Below are 20,146 nucleotides of genomic sequence, written 5' to 3'. Positions count from 1 at the left end.
TTTACGGTTAGCATTTTATACTTCTTAAACAATATTTTAACTGGCATGCTAATCAAGCCAGTGTTGTGAAATATTTCGATTTTAACTGAGTTTAAAAGTATATGGAAAGTACACACTAATTTCTAAACTATTAAAATGCTATATATAAATAAATAGTTCTGTTGGGGCGTTGCACAAGGGAAGTGTCTCAACGTATTTTGCCAGGTCTTTCGGTAGCCGTAAAAGTAACTATACGAGAACTTCTTTGCACACAACTGCATCTTCTCATTCTTTACTTATTATTCTCAACACGCATGCATCAAACCTCTTCTTCGTAAATAACCAAATCAACTGGTTCTTCCTCTACGTATTCAATTTCTTCATATACTTCCGGTACCGTAGTATTAGTTTCCGAATTAGACTGTCCACGTTTTGCATTAGATTTAGCGTGTGTCAATATATGAGATTTTAAGTTTGTTGACTGAGCGAAACGTTTATTACAGGAGTCAAATGGACAGACGTATGGTCTATCACCTGTATGGATACGGACATGCGTACGCAAATTGAAGTCTAGGCTGAATCTTTTACCGCAACCTTCAAACGTGCACTGAAAAAGTGAAGATGTAAAAAAAATAAAAAATAATAAGCAAATGAATTTGTATTTTGCATTTATAATTTGCAATTAAGTGATTATTTTTTTCGGACAAATGTAATGAGAAATTCTGCATGAGCTCAAACTTTTATCCGAAAAGGTATATATCTTCGTCAGCAGGAGATGCTTCCTATACTGAAGTAAAAAGTTTTTTTCCATCAATTTACATGTGTATATATAGTATTTCAAAACTGTATAGTTCTTTTCAATAACCCCCTTCCCCAACCCCTCCCAAAAACAAATAAAACAACAACAACAACAAAAGTCAAAATCAAAAAAAGGTTTTCCAATCTAGATTGCTTTCATAAAAACATCTAATAATTTCCTTGAGTTTCAAGGTACTGTTTTTATAAACGCTTTACTTCACCCGAAATGATATTTTGTCTCTTCGATCTCACAGAAGCTTTAAACTGTTTAAATAATACCCTAGAAGTAAAACCCACCCACCCAAGTCTGAATTTCAGTTAAGTATTTTTTTTTTTTTGACAAAACTAAAATTGCATTGCGGTCGAAAAAACCACGTAAATAGACCGAAGTAAGGCGAAGTGAGAGCTATTGCGCATGTGCAGACACCATAGGGTTGGCGTAAAAGACTGTGATAATTTCGCTTTACTTTGAGGGAATGGAAACCTTATGAACGCCCCCTTTATCGAAAATTTAAAAAAAAACAATCCAAATAATTTGGACTGCACAGCTATTTGACTGTCTAGCTATTTAAGTATAAGAACAAGTCTGTTGTATTTTGTTCACTGTGTTTCGCATCAAGTATAATTCTTAATTTTGACTGACAAGTGGGTGGAGACAATTCGAACTACCGACGCGAAACTGTCATTTGTGAAATCACTTCAGTTCTGAGCTCCTTCACGTCAGTACACGTGCAGATGTTTATTTTTAACCTCACAAAAAAAGCGGAACTTCAATGCACCTAACTGGATATAAAACGTCAGAAAAAATACTAATTCAATCCCCAGAAAAGTTCGAAAATACGTATTTTTAACCATTTCCACTTATTTTGCCCAAGATTTCGCCATTATTAAGCCGAAAGGGTTTTTTCCTTAGAAAACTGAGTTTGTCACATTCAAGGATCTAATGTTTTTTATATTTGTGCAAAAAAGGTGTGTAGATTAAAGAGTAGGGGTATAAGAAACTAACGCACAAGATAATCACAAACTAAATTAATTGCTTAAGTAACTAAATGATTTAGTCTGTCTTATGATAACCGTCCAGATAAATAGACTTAAATAGCACAGAGCTTTAAATCCAACCCATTTCAGGCGAGTCTTTTCAGACTCGCGTCAAATATGTTGCGCGAGTCTGTTTATATCAACTCTATACTTTTTACACATGGAAATACAGCATTTAACCTAAATAAGTTTAGTTCAAGGAATAACTAGAACATTCAGTAAATAAAGTAAATTAAAAATGCACAATATTCTTGAAAAAGTCTAATTAGCTAAGCTTCATTCTAAACTTTTTGCGAGAGTCCCTTTGGACTCCCCTGACCCTGACTTACGCGAGTCTCAGCGCGAGTCGGGCTCTCGGACTCACTTTGGATTTCAAGCCCTGTTAGCAAATACCATTGTATAACTTACCAAGACCTCTCGGTGTTTTAAGTTTTATTCATGAAAAAATTACCAGGGCATAATTTATTTGAGGTTTCCTGGGGAAAAAAATTTCCAGAGCACTCAAATTTGTCAATGACACTGGACAGCTTGTTTACCTAAAACTAAGATCTTTATCACTTTCAATGCGGATAAATTGAAATTATGAGAAAGATTACTTACTTGAAACGGTTTTTCTCCAGTATGTACTAATTGATGCCTTTTTAGTTTGGAGCTCTCCACAAAAGCCTGTGTAAAAACATACTGTTGATCAGTGACTGTGAGGTCACTGTGATAGAAGGAATAGGCATGAAAAGTTTTTTTCAACTTAGTAATTCCACCTATCTTAGTAATTTGACCCTCAACCCCACTTTTCTATTTTTGATGAATTCCCATACATTCAGCCTCACATTCGCGTCAAATAGGGATAACATAGCATTAAAATCCACAAACATCTTATTTAGCCAAAAGAAAAGAAGACTTACCTTTCCACATTCGGCACACACATGCACTCTTGGGCCATGCGTGTGCAAATGTTTTCTCATGGCGGAATTATCTTTAAACAATTTTGTACAACCCTAGTAAATCAGAAGAAAAATTAATATAAACATTTAAAAATATTTAATAGTTCAACACAGGAATTTTAGGTTGCAACCAGAAGTAGTACCAAACATTTTAGTGATTTTATTAATAGGCAAAAAAGTAAACAAGCTTTAAGCTAAACAAAAGATTGCTATTGTTTCGTTTCACACACTATGATAAATTTCCACTGCAGAAAAAACAAACAAATAAACAAAAAAACAAACAAAGAACCATTAACTAACGTTATGTGGACATGCTATACTTTTTACTGCATCTTGATTTGATTTCGTACTTTTCTTTGTTTTTCTAGAAAATTATACAGACAAGTATACAGTAACGTCTACATTTAAATTTCCACGATCCTGGAAACTTACATTTCTGTAAGATTAAACTCCTAAAGTGGTTCTCAACTTTGCATAAGAAATTTTGGCATTGTGCTTTGACTAACAACGCATTGTGTAAAGATATTTAATTTCTTACAACTATAACGTGGGAATAAATTCTATACTTTGTAAATTCTGTCAGCTGTTTTGGATCACTTAGGTCTAATGCAGATGATTTATTCGGTGATGGTTGAGCAGGTTGAGAATCTGTTGTGGTTTCGGGCTCGCAAACATAATCAATTACATCAATGTCTTCCTGTAATTCTTCTTGGACTTCATTTTTATCTTCTAAAAATTAAATACACACCTACTCAACTTCATAAAATCTAACAATATTTAAGGGATTATTAAAATAAGTTTTTTTCATTTTCAATAGATAACTTGCCAATGTTTTACAAAAGTCTTTTTGCTACAAGGGCAAGGGTGATGCATTAGAAAGAGGTAACTATAGAGGTTTGAAGTTGGTTGATCAAGTAATGAAAGTTATTGAAAGAGTGATTGATAAGTTACTTAGAGAAAGAATTGATATAGGTGAGATGCAATTTGGTTTAGTTACAGGTCGTGGCACTACAGATGCAATATTTTTACTTAGACAGCTTCAGGAAAAGTATTTAGGAAAGAGAAAGAATCTCTATTTTGCCTTTGTAGATTTAGAGAAAGCTTTTGATAGAGTGCCACATAAAGTTATTTGATGGGCTATGAGAAAATTAGGTGTGGATGAGTGGCTAGTTACGATGGTGCAGTCTATGTACAGAAATGCTAGAAGTCGTGTCAGGATTAACAATTCACTTAGTGATGCATTTAGTGTAAATGTTGGTGTACATCAGGGTTCTGTACTTAGTCCTTTGTTGTTTGTTCTGGTCTTAGAAGCGCTGTCAATGGAGTTCAGAACAGGTTGTCCATGAGAGTTTTTGTATGCAGATGATTTGGTTCTCATAGCAGAGTTGATGGAAGAATTAGTTAAAAAGTTTGAGAAGTGGAAGAAAGGACTAGAAGAGAAAGGGCTAAGGGTTAACACAGCAAAGTCTAATTAGTAGCATTGCAGCCAAATGTGACCTTGTAGTTGGAAAGTGGCCTTGTGGAGTTTGCTCAAAAGAGGTTGGTGGTAACTCAATTTTTTGTCAGACTTGCAAGCATTGGGTACATAAGAAGTGCAGTAGTATTGGTGGAAGGTTAAGAGCTGACATTCAGTTTGTATGCAAGCATTGCAAAGGTGAGATTATAGAGAATGAAGTATTTCCAGCTTTGATGATGTACAACAGTGGATCGTTAGAGATAATTGAGAACTTCTGTTACTTAGGTGATATGTTGGGTAGTGAAGGTGGTGTTGGAAGAAGTGTTACTTGCAGGATAGGTTCTGATTGGAAAAAGTTCAGAGAGTTACTTCCTTTGTTGACTAGCAGAGTCTTGTCAATTGACTTAAAAGGTAGGTTGTATGAGGCCTATGTAAGAAGTGCTATGTTGTACGGTAGTGAGACATAAGCAGTGAAGCAGGAAGATCTTGACCGTGTAGAAAAAAATGATATGAGAATGGTTAGGTGGATGTGTAACGCCAGTCTGAGAGACAGAAAGAGTTCAGATGAGCTAAGAAGCAGGCTAAGTATCCGTAGAATTAAAGATGTTATCCAGATAAGAAGATTGAATTGGCTGGGACACTTGGAAAGAATGGAGGGGGATAATTGGGTAAGAAAGTGTAGAGACTTGATGATTCCTGGGGCAAACCCCAGAGGCAGACAGAGAAAGACTTGGCAGGAGGTTATAAGGACAGACTTGATACTGAGGAAGTTGATTTTAGATCTAACACAGTCTAGATCAGATTGGAAGAGGGTCATTAATATATCCCGTCCAACCCATGCTAGCATGGAAAACGAACGTTAAGCGGAGAATGATGATGATGATGATGGTCTTTTGCTTACATTTTCTATGAGTATGAGTATGCATGTTAACTCTTTCACATAAATAATTAAAAAAGTATGTCAGCAATTAAACAAATTATTAAATCTCGAAAAAATTACTAATTTTCTTAATGAATCCAAATAAATTCTTTGATTTTATTAAGATTTAACATGTGAAGTGTTTGGTATGCGAAATAACTCTGATTTTAGCAAGTTTTCTGTTTAAATTTCTCTCAAGACAGAAAAATACCCTACTCATGGGTAAAGCTTGTGAGAATTTCATATATTAGTCAGCTAATACAAGGCAAGGAACAAACAAGGTCAGGAACAAACAGGTTAATTGAAAACATGGAGTACCCAAATTGAGGCATTGTTTGGGGGTGGTAGTTGTATTTTACAGACCAGATAATTTGTGCTCTCCTTTGTCGCTAACCAGTTTTGCAGATAGAAACTGTCCGATTACATTCGGTCTGAATGGTTTCTATTAGGGATACTTTTACATGTAAACAACTTGAAAAAGGCTTTCACCCAGGCAAGGTTATTATGTCTTTACAATGATCAAATGTCATGGAAACAAGGTTATAGCTGGGTAAGATTTTCATTACGCCACATAAAATGTAGAGTTATAGATGACTTGCTATAGATATAGCTTTGTTTACATTTTTTTTGGCAGGCAAAAAAATAGAAACAATAAATTTATCAAGATTGCAAGTCATCTATAGCTTTGAAAGATTGGTTGCATTATACATATTTGGCTGGGTTGTTTATTCGTGTGACTACGGCAAGGAAGTGTAAACCCCCTCTAAGTGGCCAACTTCACACAGTGGTTAAGTTTTTAAATGTGGCAGAGATACGCATTGTAAACTAAAAGTAAAAATGAAACTTCTATTTAACCAATTATTGCTAAATTCAAGCGAGTTAAGAGATAGATGTGCATATTATACATGGCTAGCATCACAAATATTGAGGGATATATATACCCTGTCTATTATTTCCAGGAGGAGCTGTGGTTTAGATGGAGAGTCCTAGAGTATTTTTTGCTCATTTTAAGCTACGCAGACCTAATTAGAGGGCCCATGCTCTACTAGACAACTCCCGGCAACATCCAACGGCCCACACATTGCGCCATCTTCCCCATTTTCCTCACATGGCTTGTGTTAACCCAGGGCTATGGTAACATTCACTCGCCCATGTTGAATCGCCGTCAAGAGGAATCGAACCCCAGTCTCCCGCACAGAGTAAGAGAGCTATAACCTATTCTACGGCACCATAATAACGACTAATCTACGGCGCCATAAACTATTCTTTGGCGCCATAAGACACATTGTATTAAGGTAAAATTGTATATATAGCTATAGCTAGCTATATTGTATATTTCCCAAGGATGCAAACGGTTAAAAAAATGTATATACCATACCTGATGCCCAAACAGTCACTGAAAACTCTCCTTCAAGTGTCTTAATTTGGACTTTTTTTCTTTCCCATTTTCGTGGGACATCAATCTCTGTTGCACCTTCCTCCTCACCATTAGTATTACTTTTTGATTTTTTTACAGTTTTTGTTTTAGACGACTTACTTTTGCGCTTCTTACTCGTTGGAGTTGTCTGAATTGTTGGTATTTCTTGTTCTTGCGCAATGTGCGGAACCTCGACATTTGATCCGTCAATAACTTCTTCAGTGATTTCAATTTTTATGTCATCATTATTAGAATCGATTACTGGCTGCAAAGCTATCAGTGGTTGACTAGAGAAAAGGCTTTCATCAATATTTATACCCTCCTCCACTTCATTAAAGCATTCTACTTCACCAGCAAGATCATCCACCAAAGCTTCCGCCATTTTGTTTACAGTTCTTCTTTGCTGGGGGTCAAATGTACACGGCGGGAAACACACGGCGCCATATTTATTTATCGCTGATGCTGGAGGCTGCAGGCTCAAAAACAGTGTCCGTTGTTACTTCGAATCTATCCGTAGTGAAGTAAATGTGTGAAGCCTTCTCTCTCTAGAAGTCAGCGTTGTAGTTGTGATCATCCTATCCAAAATGGGCATGCGATGACAATGGATTTCCCATTTAAGTCTGATGGTAGCCCAGCCTGTCGGATTGGTGTATTATTTGCGACCATAGTTTCCGTATTCAGAGGTCAGATACAATTCCACATAGTCGCGACAAATTTGTATTTATGGGCGCGAAATGTTCTAGCGCTTCTTTCCCAGATTGGCACTGAATTCCAGCCCCTTCCCTCTAGAGTTGTTAAGTATATTTTTATTAAACAACACGAAAGAAAGTTACACAAGGTCAAAATTAATGTTTGTCCGGTAACGTCTTTTAAAAGAGCAGCCCGAAAGATTAGCTTTTTGCTTGTAACATAGTAGAAAATTAACTACGCTTGTATCAACCATTTTGTTTTGATTTATCCGCGTTTACGATCGCAGTCTGACGTATTCGACTTTTAATGACGCCAGCGTTACTCCACGTAGAGGAACATAAGAAACTGGGTAATAACAAATAACAGCCGCAAGACAGCGTGGTTCTAAATTCAGGTAAACCATGTTTAGGGTTGCAACTCTTTATTATAGAGTCAAATTTGAGATTTGAAGACTTTTAATGAGAATTCTTATAGTATTTTCATAACAAACATTTAGATTAGGGCATTTTTATTTCGTTTCATTTCATATTTTTCAATTTAAGGAAATTAAGAATATTTGAGATTTTAAGGGTAATGCCATGAAATGACATACAAATTATTGCTGTAGCCGTGTAGCATTTCTATGCATTTTAAAAATAAAATGGTTGCGACAATATACCAAACAAAAAAGTGCAGAGATTTAAGAAAGTTGTTAAAAAAAATCTCCCTATAAGAGAATTGAGGAGTTTTAAAGAGGCCTCCTGGAGAGTCTACAGCTGTAGCGCAGCATTATCTACTTATTTGTTATACTGGAGTTATAAAACGCAGCTTTTTCAACATAAATACAATTTTTAATTTTTTTATTTACACGTACAATCCTTCGTTTATATTTATAAACTACCATAGTCTCAGTAGTATCAGTAAAAATTCTTTGAATGACGTTTGTAATTTATTTTGTGTATTTCTTTATTTTCTACATAAACTCCGATAAATAGTCCAAGGAGAAAGGAAACACTCGACACGACAGTACCAACGACGCCGACGTTAAACGACCAGCCGTATTCAAAGTTGCGTTGACGGGTCCATTGATTCTCCGCATGATACATAATAAGCACAGCCGAGATTGTTCCACCTACGAAGAATGTAAAGAAACAATGAAATTTAAAAACTTTTAAAATGTTTTTAAGAAAGGAATGAGATTGTGGAAACCTTAAAAAATGCTTAATATAAAACAGGGATGTGTAGTCGTAGGAAAAACAAATATATTGGGATGTAAAAGAGGATTAATTAATGCTGCATACATTTTTTCTGGACATATATTTGTGGACAAGCATTTTACCATCGCGCATTTCTGCAAAGTGGTAAGTGGTGGTAAGAAAATAAAAATAAAATAAAAATATACGACAATAAAGAGAATATAAAATTTTGGTTCTTGTTGTTTTGATTTTAAGATTTTAAATTTAAGGTTTTTTTTCGGAAAAATAGCGTCAGCAGCAGACGTTAATTTTAAAATTACAAACAACATTCCGACGTGTATTAAAAACTCTGATGTAAAATGTCTTCTAATTCACAGTACAAAATAAATAACCAACTTACTTGATAAGAGACTGCAAAGCGTTGCTAGGTAACTGGCAAAAGGTCTCACAAAACCGACTATGCTCCACACAATTGTAAGAAGCGCCAGTACGCAGGAGGCGACAGCAATAATCCGAGCAGTATCCAACCAAGTCATGTCACCCATCATCCAATGCGGTTGGTTTTTAATATTTCGACAAATAAAACCTTTGCCTCTATCGTCGATACATTCTTTCCACAACCCGTTCGTTACTGCAACCAACGACTTTGAATCTTTGGTCATTGTCAATGCAACCCATTGGTTACCAACAGAAGAAGCGAGTATGCAACAAAACGTAGTCACACTCAAAATAAGTATCCAAATTTTTAAAAATGTTGATACCTCCATAATATCTCTGGCTACACAGTACAGTAACGCGAAAATTATTCACTCTGACAATAGTTTCTCATCATCTACTTGAGTTACGATCAGGCAAGAATCGAATAGCGTTCTAATCTTCTTACCACTTGTTTATAAGTGAGCTCTTGTATAACTATCTTTCGTCATTTGTATGTCAACAATGTTATTGACATATGTAGTGTTTGTGTACAAAATAGGATGAAAACCCACTCCTTACATTCCGTGTTGACATAACTTCACTGCTTTTATTTTTCTTAACACGTATTTCGTCTTTATGTCCTAACTACCAATTCCACAATAGGTTATGGAAACTTTTAAAGGGAATACTTTAAATTTTTGCGCAAGATATAGAACAAGCCATTGTTTATTGTATATTTAATAATCTTTATGAACTAATTTGAACACTAATGTGTTATGTTTGGTCAATTATTAGAATACAGTAACAACTTGCATATTCTTTCTCAACCAATTTGACCAGCAACATGTTATGTTTGACCAATTAATTTCTAGCGTAATTTTGAAAAAAAAAATCGGAGCAGCGGAATGAAATCAACGAGTTGTGCAAGAGGTATTAAAAATTATTTTTTGAAAGAACTTTTGTGAGTTCGAAAATTACTTAAATTTCGAAAACGTTTTACGAGATAAACGATTATGAATGCGAATACAAGATATGCTCTATAAACAAGTTGATTTTGATCAGACCTCAAGTTGCTTATTTTTTAGTCAATATCTAGATCTCAAGTTGCTTGATTGTTGCTTAATTTTATTAATTTCCGTGATTTATGTAAAACGGAAGGAAGAAAACAAGTCATATTTTTGGTGAAAGAAAGTTCTTGAATATAAACTGAAGTGTGTAACAAAGAAGTTATTGTAGTTTTCTTTGCTTGGAGTTTTGTTCCTTTTGTTATGAAAGCGTGTCCCTTTCTATTTACGCAACAAATGAATTTTTAGTGCTCCTTGTTCTTGTATTTGCACAGAAGTTACTTAATAATTTTTTAAATCCAGTACAGTTGGTTATAAACGAGTTGCTCATAAAAAATTGTGTGAATCTGAAATCTGCTTAAAAAATTAGGACAAGCAAAAGGATTCATATAAATTATTCAACTCTAGAAAATGTAGCTACACACTTGCACAACTGCAGTTTTCAGTAAGACTGTAGTAGACGACAAAATGGAAACAACTTTTACATTTCATCATCACTATCATCTTCTTCTTCTTCCTCTTCAACATTATCTCCCAAAGCATCCTCAGTTCTCACTGAGCTTATCATGCTAGAAGGTGTAGAGTTGAGATTTAAAGGTATCGTGTTAACAGACAGATCACTTTGTATTTCATTTGCGTGAAAAGAATTCACAATGACAGTGTTCTCATTCGAACCATTTTCGACAACATGATCTGTTGTTATTGTTGAGTTCCTTTCACTTGGTATATGACTCGTATTGTGTACGCTGCTTAAGTTAATGGGGATGTCGTTGGCTTCCACACCAGTGCTTGCATTCATTGTGGACTGTAAACAAAGAGACGAATCACTCCCGACTTCGGTTGACTGACAGTTATTTTTGTTTGTCTCGGTTTGGGCAGGTAATGTTTTGTTTAGTTGAGCTGGAGGAAGATCATCGTCATCGTCGTTTGATACAATTTTAAACAAATGCACATCATCCTGTTCTAAAAAGAATATAGCATTTTTTTTTTAATTCCTTGTTAATCAACTATTCACAAAGAAAACAAATATCCATAAAATGTTTGGACAAAATTTAATGGGAAATTATAAATTGCATAAATTATCATCTTAATACAGTATGTCAGTTATATATATGGACATGTTCATGAAGAACTGAAAACCAATTTGCAAATATAAAAATCATAAAAAGTGCTTTTTGGAATCTTAACAAATTGATATTTAATGAAATTTACTCAGCAGGTGTATATTGATAGTGATAAAAAGTTAACATTGATTTGTTTTTTAATTTTTTTGATCCACTCAAGAAAATGATAAAAAACTAACTTTGTTATTGTTTTATCGTTTGTGTGTAATGTGAGGAAATTAGAATTTTGGAAGGTTGTATGAGGCCTGTGTAAGAAGTGTTATGTTGTACGGTAGTGAGACATGGGCAGTGAAGCAGGAAGATCTTGACTGTTTAGAAAGAAATGATATGAGAATGGTTAGGTGGATGTGTAACGCCAGTCTGAGAGACAGCAAGAGTTCAGAAGAGCTAAGAAGCAGGCTAAGTCTCCGTAGAATTAAAGATGTTATCCAAATAAGAAGATTGAATTGGCTGGGGCACTTGGAAAGAATGGAGGGGGATAATTGTGTATGAAAGTGTAGACACTTTATGGTTCCTGGGGCAAAGCCCAGAGGCAGACCGAGAAAGACTTGGCAGGAGGTTATAAGGACAGACTTGATACAGAGGAAGTTGAGTTTAAATCTAACACAGTCTAGATCAGATTGGAAGAGGGTCATTTATATACCCCGTCCAACCCATGCTAGCATGGAAATTGGAAGTTAAGCCGAGAATGATAAATGATGATGACCGTGTCTTCAGCCATCATAGAATGTGATTGTTACAGAGGGCTTCCTGAAAAGATAAATTTTTAACATTAGTGATATACTATAATTTACTGTTAAATTTTAATTTAAAGAATGTTATTTTGTCTAATAAACCATTTTGATATCAAGAAATCTTGCACTAAATTGATGTCTGACATAGTAAAGTTATTGTAGGAAATTTAATGAGAAAATATTAACAAATTTAATTCGTGAGTTATAGAATCATCGCATGATATTTTTTATATGTGACGTCTTTGCCCATAAATAAAACCCTGAAGTTTATAAACATTTGAATTTTTATCATGCTTTTCCTTTAACAACCAATTGAGCGTATAAAACACTACCACCAAAGTTCATTATAACACAACCAAGTTTTTGTACATTCTTTTATTTTCAGAAATATTTTTTAAATAGTCCTTTCCTTCATTTGTTAATATTTTATCAATTTCTTACTGCCAATAAACATATACTTCACTTTTTCTAGATTTTCTATTTGGTGTTTCCGTTAACATCTTATCGTTATTAACAGTTATGTATGAGAGAATTGAAGATAAAAAAGACACATTTTCACACTTCAGAGTGTTACATTTTTATCATTTTACTATTCTTTAAGCTCCACCCAGTATACTAACAAAATTACCCCCTAAAAGTTTCAAATTGAAAAATTCAACCATGCCCATTTTATCAATGTTTTTATCATTTGACAACATTTGTGGTACGTTCATTTTTTATCATTTTACTTTCCTAAACTAATTGCTAATAAATTGCCTTTACCTAACAGTATAAAAATGGCTCTTTCAACATTTTCAGTTTTATCTATCTGCTTAACCATAAAGCAAATTTGGTACACTCAGTTATTATTCCAATCAAATTATGGATAAAACTACAACAAAAGTTGGTTTTGCACATTTCTCTAAAAATAAACAAGACCTTCAAAAACATGTCCATATACTATCCCCATTCCTCCTCTCAATTATGTTTTTCATATCAGCATAACATTTATGAGCACATCTAGCACATTTATTAGAAAACTATTCTACATTTCAAAATAAGGATGCTGTAAGGACCTCATTAGCAAAAATTCGAATACAGTTTTTTAATTGTATTTTCATATAAAGAAGAGCTTCCTAGTGATATAACAAAAACTGTAAAATTCATATATTTATATTCCAAATGCATTAAAATTGGGAAAAACATTCTGTTTTTAATAAACCTACCATGAGTGATTGCATAATATATTTTTTTAAAGAAAAATCGAGGCATCAGAGGATTTCAATAGGATAAAACGTTTTTGGTATAGATATATAGTGTACACCTAGTTGTAAAAATTTATGTTGTTAGCATTGTTTAAATGTGTTTTTCTTTGACTTGATTTTACAGGAAGTTTCTTTGCCAAAAGTAATAAAGTAAGAGAATTACATGTTTATTCCTGATGCCTGGGGCTAAAATATGCTTTAACATTTTCTTTATTATATGTTTGTTATTATATGTTTATTCAGAATTATTGCCCTCAGAACTCACTTTTAAAAAAAATAATTAATTTGCCATAGATTCACATGAAGTTGGTAATTTCATTTCGTTGTAGCTATATAGTCATAATAGTAAAGAATTATATATAAGAAAAATCTTTCCAGGTGTTCAATTAAAGTATCTTGTGTGTTTCGTGAATGTATAGATCTATGATCAACTTTCATGTGCAAGGAAACAATAAAAAAGAGCAGGTCTCTCAATTGCACAAAAATTTAAAATATTTGTTATATGCATTCCCTGATTCACATGTCGATGTAACATGGTCAGAAATTTCATTGCGTTAAGGTAATAACAAATTAAGTAATCTTTTAAACCATGGCTGGAAAACTGGTTTGGTTTGTTGGTTTTCACACACATCTGTTACTTTTTGCATTGAGGAAACATTAGTAAATATTATCTATGTGCAGCACACTGAAGGGAAAATTACAGCTTCAATATTATGACAACAGAGTTCATGAAAAATTAAAATATACCTGCTGTTGTATTCGGATGTTGAATATGATCACTATTACTGATCAATTTCAGCAATGTCAGTTCTTCTACTTTCAATCGATTTAACTGATCTTTTATCTTACTCTCTAGTTGTGATAAACACTTCTCTTCTTCCATCAAAAATTCCAAATACAAACTGTGACTCATTTTTTTTCCTGAAAAAGTTTGGTATGCTTATAATAAAATTAAATTTCATCTTTTTAAAACATTTAATCACATGAAAAAGGAGACTCATAAAGAAATAAGCAAAAACAACAACACAAAATGCATATGTAAGGTTTTATTTGTATTATTAGATCATAGTACACCATAAACAACAACAGACAAATCAAATAAAAATGGCAAAATTATATCCTGATTTTATACAGGCAACGACCGCTATATAAAATTTGGTTTTTCAGCAGCAATAGCTCATTAAAACAACACAACCTATCACATTATGGGTGTCATTGTTATGACATTTTCCGTGTGAAGTTGTATATATTTTTAGGGTTTGTGCCCTGATTGATATTTGTGAAATCTGTTATCTTGTTATATATTGTACACACAAGCAATGTTATGTGGTAGGAGATTAGAATTTGGGAAAAATGTGGGGATGCTGGGCTGCCTTCGTCAGCCTTTATTTTGTGGTGTGTGCGTACTCATGAGATAAGGGCAATTTTACACGAATAGTTTTAAAAAACAGAGAAATGAAGCAATGAGAAGTTGTAAAAAAGAGAGATAAAGGAAAATACAAAAGTTGCAAAAAAGAGAGATAAAGGAAACAAAAAAAGTTGTAATATAAAAGAGAGAAAGGAAACAAAAGAGAGAGAAAAGAAAACAACGAAGGACAGTTGTAAAAAAATTGTGAGAAGGGAACAACAGGTAGTTGTTAAAAAACAAATACGCTTTATGAGATTAGGATAGGTGTCACCACACGGAGAGTGTTATTAAATTGGGTATACGCGCAGGCGTCATTTTGCTTGCCCAGCATCTTCACCCCTTTTCACCAAATATCGGTTTATATTAACATCACAAAGTCGTTAAATGAAATACATTTGTCTTTCTAATATTGTGTTTTTTCTGGAAACATTAGCAATAAATGTATTTTTAAAATGGGATTTTATGCGCTAAGTAAAAAACGTCCTTAAACGCCTTGCGTTTTTTTACGTCCATTTCTTAGTGACTTTGTAAAAAATGGACTAACTTGTTTAAATTCCTGTATCCGCCCCTGATATCTATCCACACTCCATCAACAAAAGCAACAATTTAGTTCTCTGACTTAACTTAGTCACTGGTAGCTCGAAATTTTCGTGACTTTGTGGCACCGATTCAATATAAGCTGCACGAAAATACATTCAGGCAGGCTCGGGGAGATTGTAAATACAGTGTGTAATGAGTTTCGACAGGCATAACGGTACAACATAACGTAATACCGCTTACACTGATACAAAAAGTCCCACATACATAGAGCTGCCACACAAAAAACTTTTACTTTTAACTTTTTCTTTTATTTATAAAACATTTTTTTTTTAAATCGATTTGTCGCTTGGCCGAGAGCTGCCATAGTATACCACAATGCATTTCAACTATATTAACACGTGCACAAGAAATTTTGAAAGGGGATAGAAACCAGTCCAGTAGTAAAGATTACAACACGTTCGCACGGAGAAGCTAATTCAAAATGTTGTTCTAGTACTGGGAACTAACTTGTTCCGCCATTTTCGTATAACGGACAAAGGTACCGTTAATTCCGAAACAGAAAAAACAACGTTGACATCTGCTACCTTATACCCACTAACTGCTTCAAAAGAAGGTTTTTAAGTTTATTCAATCCTCTCAAAAAGAAGAGAGCTTCGTATCAGCATAGCAATTCACTGTACTCATAATATGAGATCATATTTCATATTTCGTTGAAAATGAAATGGTATGCATGTTAACACGGCAACGCAACAGCATAGAGGCACGTAATTGTATGCCTAAGTCAACTTCGACAGTTGCCACCTAACCTACTTTTCAAACCGTTTAAAATTCACATTACCATAGCAACAATATGCAGTTGCATTGTACCTAAAAATCTCAGACGGTCTATTGGCACAGCTCTTTAACAGAATGTAACGCATGTGTACCTTTAACCTCGTGCAACTCTCAAATTAGGCGTAACTTTCAATTTATTTATAAAAAGAAGTGTAGTGGGTACGTGGGTACGTGCGGGAATATGTCAGTGATGAACTCAGATAGTTTATCCGGATGGTGTGTATACATATAGGTGAATGTGCTATGATAAATATTCACCTATATGAAAAAATAAAATTGTTTTTTACTAACTGATGAGAATACCTAAACCAAGGTATGACCCACTATCATGAGGAGTTATTGATTAGTCCGTGCTCGGACAGGGCCGAGAACTCTGATGACGGTAGAAATCAACTGACGATCTCATTATTAAGTTTTTTTTTTAAATAATCAATGAACCAAAGAGCCTACTGTAACACTATGTTCGCTCGTAACTGAACAATTGGTTTTTTAAAAATATGCTAGAGAACTAGAAATTGTGTTGTAACCGAATTACAATTCAACAACTCAATAGATTGTTCAACACACGATATGGAAAACGAGAGGGAATAACACACTCACTTCTATTAGAAAATCTTGCACCCGACACATAAACCCTCTTTACCCGACATCCCGACATCATGATAATACAGGTATATCAACTTCCCACAGCAGCATAGTGTCGGAAGAAACAGTTAAAGGAAATTTGTACGAAGCGAATTTGACAGCGGATTTGCAGGCCACATGTATTTGAGCATGCGCACTTTTGTTAGTTTTGATTTTGCCCCCCAAAATTTAATTTGCCGTAAAGTATTAACACTTTCTACTTTTTAGTGGCGAAATATTTCGCTGCAAATTCGTTTATAGTGCCCGTTGTCTCTTTTTTATATCAGGACGACGCGATGTTAGAAAAGACACAGTCTGATGAACAAGTGTTTGCTTTTTTCTAAGGCTCAACTGGCGGTAAACCAGCTTGTGACAGAAAGTACGATTACAGTCGATGTAGTTTTCCTGAACTGTCTGAATTTCACGAATGATACTTGGCCAGTAGATATCCGTGTTTGCAGGTTCATTCATGATTGTGACGCCTTGGTGAGCAGCATAGAGTGACTAAAACAATTCTAAATTTCCTGGCTTATGAACTAAATCCCAAGTGACAAGTTTGAAAAGCAAATGCAGCAATATCTGTCTCCATATCTAAAGTGAGTTCAGCCAGATACAGTAAGGCCGGTGGTGTCTTCTTTGGAAAACGTCACCTGGTTACAAGATGTAGAAACCGCGAGATGATTATGTCGGACTGGAATATGCTGGATTGTAAATCGCCAGAGAAGGGTTCGCTGTTTCATGTAAAGTAAGCGTGGATTAGTTATCTAGTGTCCGATCACCATACAGTTTAGTTAATGGTTTGTGATCTGTAACTATCAGCAGATTGTCACATTCTTATGTAAAAAAGCGTGTCTTGCTCAAGAGACCATGCTATGGCCAAAGTCTCTCCTTCTACTGGTGCTTATCGCAATTCCGCAGGTCGTAAAAATCGAGAACCAGTGAGAGTAATATTCTAGCCATCTTTACATCACCCTTGAGATTGTCCAGGACATTGACAATGTATCTGAGACACGAGAAAACCGATATCCATCTTCGACCAATCAGAGCGAAGGCAAGTACAAAGTTTCGGGCCAAATGTCTGAACTCCTTTAATTATAGCATTCACGGTCTATTGGCACAGCTCTTTAACAGAATGTAACGCATGTGTACCTTTAACCTCGTGCAACTCTCAAATTAGGCGTAACTTTCAATTTATTTATAAAAAGAAGTGTAGTGGGTACGTGGGTACGTGCGGGAATATGTCAGTGATGAACTCAGATAGTTTATCCGGATGGTGTGTATACATATAGGTGAATGTGCTATGATAAATATTCACCTATATGAAAAAATAAAATTGTTTTTTACTAACTGATGAGAATACCTAAACCAAGGTATGACCCACTATCATGAGGAGTTATTGATTAGTCCGTGCTCGGACAGGGCCGAGAACTCTGATGACGGTAGAAATCAACTGACGATCTCATTATTAAGTTTTTTTTTTAAATAATCAATGAACCAAAGAGCCTACTGTAACACTATGTTCGCTCGTAACTGAACAATTGGTTTTTTAAAAATATGCTAGAGAACTAGAAATTGTGTTGTAACCGAATTACAATTCAACAACTCAATAGATTGTTCAACACACGATATGGAAAACGAGAGGGAATAACACACTCACTTCTATTAGAAAATCTTGCACCCGACACATAAACCCTCTTTACCCGACATCCCGACATCATGATAATACAGGTATATCAACTTCCCACAGCAGCATAGTGTCGGAAGAAACAGTTAAAGGAAATTTGTACGAAGCGAATTTGACAGCGGATTTGCAGGCCACATGTATTTGAGCATGCGCACTTTTGTTAGTTTTGATTTTGCCCCCCAAAATTTAATTTGCCGTAAAGTATTAACACTTTCTACTTTTTAGTGGCGAAATATTTCGCTGCAAATTCGTTTATAGTGCCCGTTGTCTCTTTTTTATATCAGGACGACGCGATGTTAGAAAAGACACAGTCTGATGAACAAGTGTTTGCTTTTTTCTAAGGCTCAACTGGCGGTAAACCAGCTTGTGACAGAAAGTACGATTACAGTCGATGTAGTTTTCCTGAACTGTCTGAATTTCACGAATGATACTTGGCCAGTAGATATCCGTGTTTGCAGGTTCATTCATGATTGTGACGCCTTGGTGAGCAGCATAGAGTGACTAAAACAATTCTAAATTTCCTGGCTTATGAACTAAATCCCAAGTGACAAGTTTGAAAAGCAAATGCAGCAATATCTGTCTCCATATCTAAAGTGAGTTCAGCCAGATACAGTAAGGCCGGTGGTGTCTTCTTTGGAAAACGTCACCTGGTTACAAGATGTAGAAACCGCGAGATGATTATGTCGGACTGGAATATGCTGGATTGTAAATCGCCAGAGAAGGGTTCGCTGTTTCATGTAAAGTAAGCGTGGATTAGTTATCTAGTGTCCGATCACCATACAGTTTAGTTAATGGTTTGTGATCTGTAACTATCAGCAGATTGTCACATTCTTATGTAAAAAAGCGTGTCTTGCTCAAGAGACCATGCTATGGCCAAAGTCTCTCCTTCTACTGGTGCTTATCGCAATTCCGCAGGTCGTAAAAATCGAGAACCAGTGAGAGTAATATTCTAGCCATCTTTACATCACCCTTGAGATTGTCCAGGACATTGACAATGTATCTGAGACACGAGAAAACCGATATCCATCTTCGACCAATCAGAGCGAAGGCAAGTACAAAGTTTCGGGCCAAATGTCTGAACTCCTTTAATTATAGCATTCACAATGATCTTTTTGGAGTATTACAAAGCAGTGTCAGACTCCCCAGTCTAATCGAATTTTGTCTCATAACTGAGCAATAATTTAAAAAGAGCCATAACAGGGCAGAGTTTGTTATGGTGCCATACCTGGTTGACTAACCACGATCGAACATCAATAATCTTCCTTGGTGTTAAAAATTCCCGAATAGCTTGCAAGAACTACTCTAACGGCTTAACTTCAGTCGGAGTTATAAAAAATTTAGCAAAACTAACTGTCTGCTGACAAAATTAAAACTTCTCTTAGTTGAGAATAACTCCGATTTTAACCAAGTACTTGCGTGGAATGAAAGCGATAACCCCATCAAATCTCCTAGTATAACCATCAACACTGGTTAAAAACCCATGGGGAGCCAATCTGGGAGCCACTAAGGGATGATAAAAGTGGTGTAGTGTCTGTTCTCTGGAAACCTTTTCAAGCATTAACCAACTTTCACGTGTTAGATGGGACTACAGTTGCTTGTTGGAAGGGAGGCGAGTGGAGCATAATTCCTTTATTTTGGAGGTAAGAGCATATTTTGAAAGCATGTTACAGTTAAAATCTCCCAAGATTAAAACTTCTTTTTCTTTTGGGAGCTTGTTAAAACACTGTTTAAAATGAGTACACAGGTTTTCGGCACTCTGCAAATCACTACCTCCAGGTGGCCTGTAAACCCCACACACGTAAATAGGTTTAGTTTTTTTTCAGGCACACTTTTACCCATAGTGATTCAACATTTTCGAAGTAAAGGTGTTTCAAAAGGTGGCTATCCAAGTTTTCATTAACAAAAATCAGAACACTCCCACCTTGTCTATTCTGATCAGTCCGGTTAATTCAGCAGGATCGGGAAGGGGGGGGGGGGGGGGTTTGGGCGCTTGCGCTTAATCCGTCATACGGTAGTGTCACATGTAAGTTTCTCTACAACACCCTAGAGACAATGTTGAT

General features: G+C 35.2%; 2 protein-coding genes across 2 annotated transcripts; both read right to left on the bottom strand.

Moving 5' to 3' along the window:
- LOC130656953 (transcriptional repressor protein YY1-like) lies at positions 1-7,159 on the bottom strand. Its single transcript, XM_057459897.1, has 6 exons — positions 6,510-7,159; positions 3,323-3,485; positions 3,057-3,120; positions 2,718-2,810; positions 2,416-2,481; positions 1-586 (listed from the first exon to the last, which is right to left on the bottom strand). The coding sequence occupies exons 1-6, from the start codon at positions 6,928-6,930 to the stop codon at positions 299-301; spliced, it is 1,095 nt and encodes a 364-aa protein (XP_057315880.1). The 5' UTR covers positions 6,931-7,159; the 3' UTR covers positions 1-298.
- An 887-nt stretch (positions 7,160-8,046) lies between these two features.
- On the bottom strand, positions 8,047-15,074 carry LOC130656935 (uncharacterized). Its single transcript, XM_057459879.1, has 4 exons — positions 14,949-15,074; positions 13,744-13,917; positions 8,814-10,857; positions 8,047-8,349 (listed from the first exon to the last, which is right to left on the bottom strand). The coding sequence occupies exons 2-3, from the start codon at positions 13,907-13,909 to the stop codon at positions 10,376-10,378; spliced, it is 648 nt and encodes a 215-aa protein (XP_057315862.1). The 5' UTR covers positions 13,910-13,917; positions 14,949-15,074; the 3' UTR covers positions 8,047-8,349; positions 8,814-10,375.
- Positions 15,075-20,146: the final 5,072 nt, after the last annotated feature.

The sequence above is a fragment of the Hydractinia symbiolongicarpus genome, chromosome 9 (assembly GCF_029227915.1).
Source record: "Hydractinia symbiolongicarpus strain clone_291-10 chromosome 9, HSymV2.1, whole genome shotgun sequence".
Taxonomy (NCBI): domain Eukaryota; kingdom Metazoa; phylum Cnidaria; class Hydrozoa; order Anthoathecata; family Hydractiniidae; genus Hydractinia; species Hydractinia symbiolongicarpus.
The sequence above is the reverse complement of the archived record's forward strand: the minus strand, read 5'-3'. Positions and strand labels throughout refer to the sequence as shown.

Bases quoted from the DNA above. Each gene is read 5' to 3' on its own strand.
- LOC130656953 (XM_057459897.1), bottom strand. From the start codon at position 6,930: ATGGCGGAAGCTTTGGTGGATGATCTTGCTGGTGAAGTAGAATGCTTT. The intron at 3,121-3,322 runs GTATAGAATTTA...ATAATTTTCTAG, and splicing joins CAGCTGACAGAATTTACAAA to AAAAACAAAGAAAAGTACGA. The intron at 2,482-2,717 runs GTAAGTCTTCTT...GTTTTTACACAG, and splicing joins TGTGTGCCGAATGTGGAAAG to GCTTTTGTGGAGAGCTCCAA.
- LOC130656935 (XM_057459879.1), bottom strand. From the start codon at position 13,909: ATGAGTCACAGTTTGTATTTGGAATTTTTGATGGAAGAAGAGAAGTGT. The intron at 10,858-13,743 runs GTATATTTTAAT...TATTCTTTTTAG, and splicing joins ACATCCGAATACAACAGCAG to AACAGGATGATGTGCATTTG.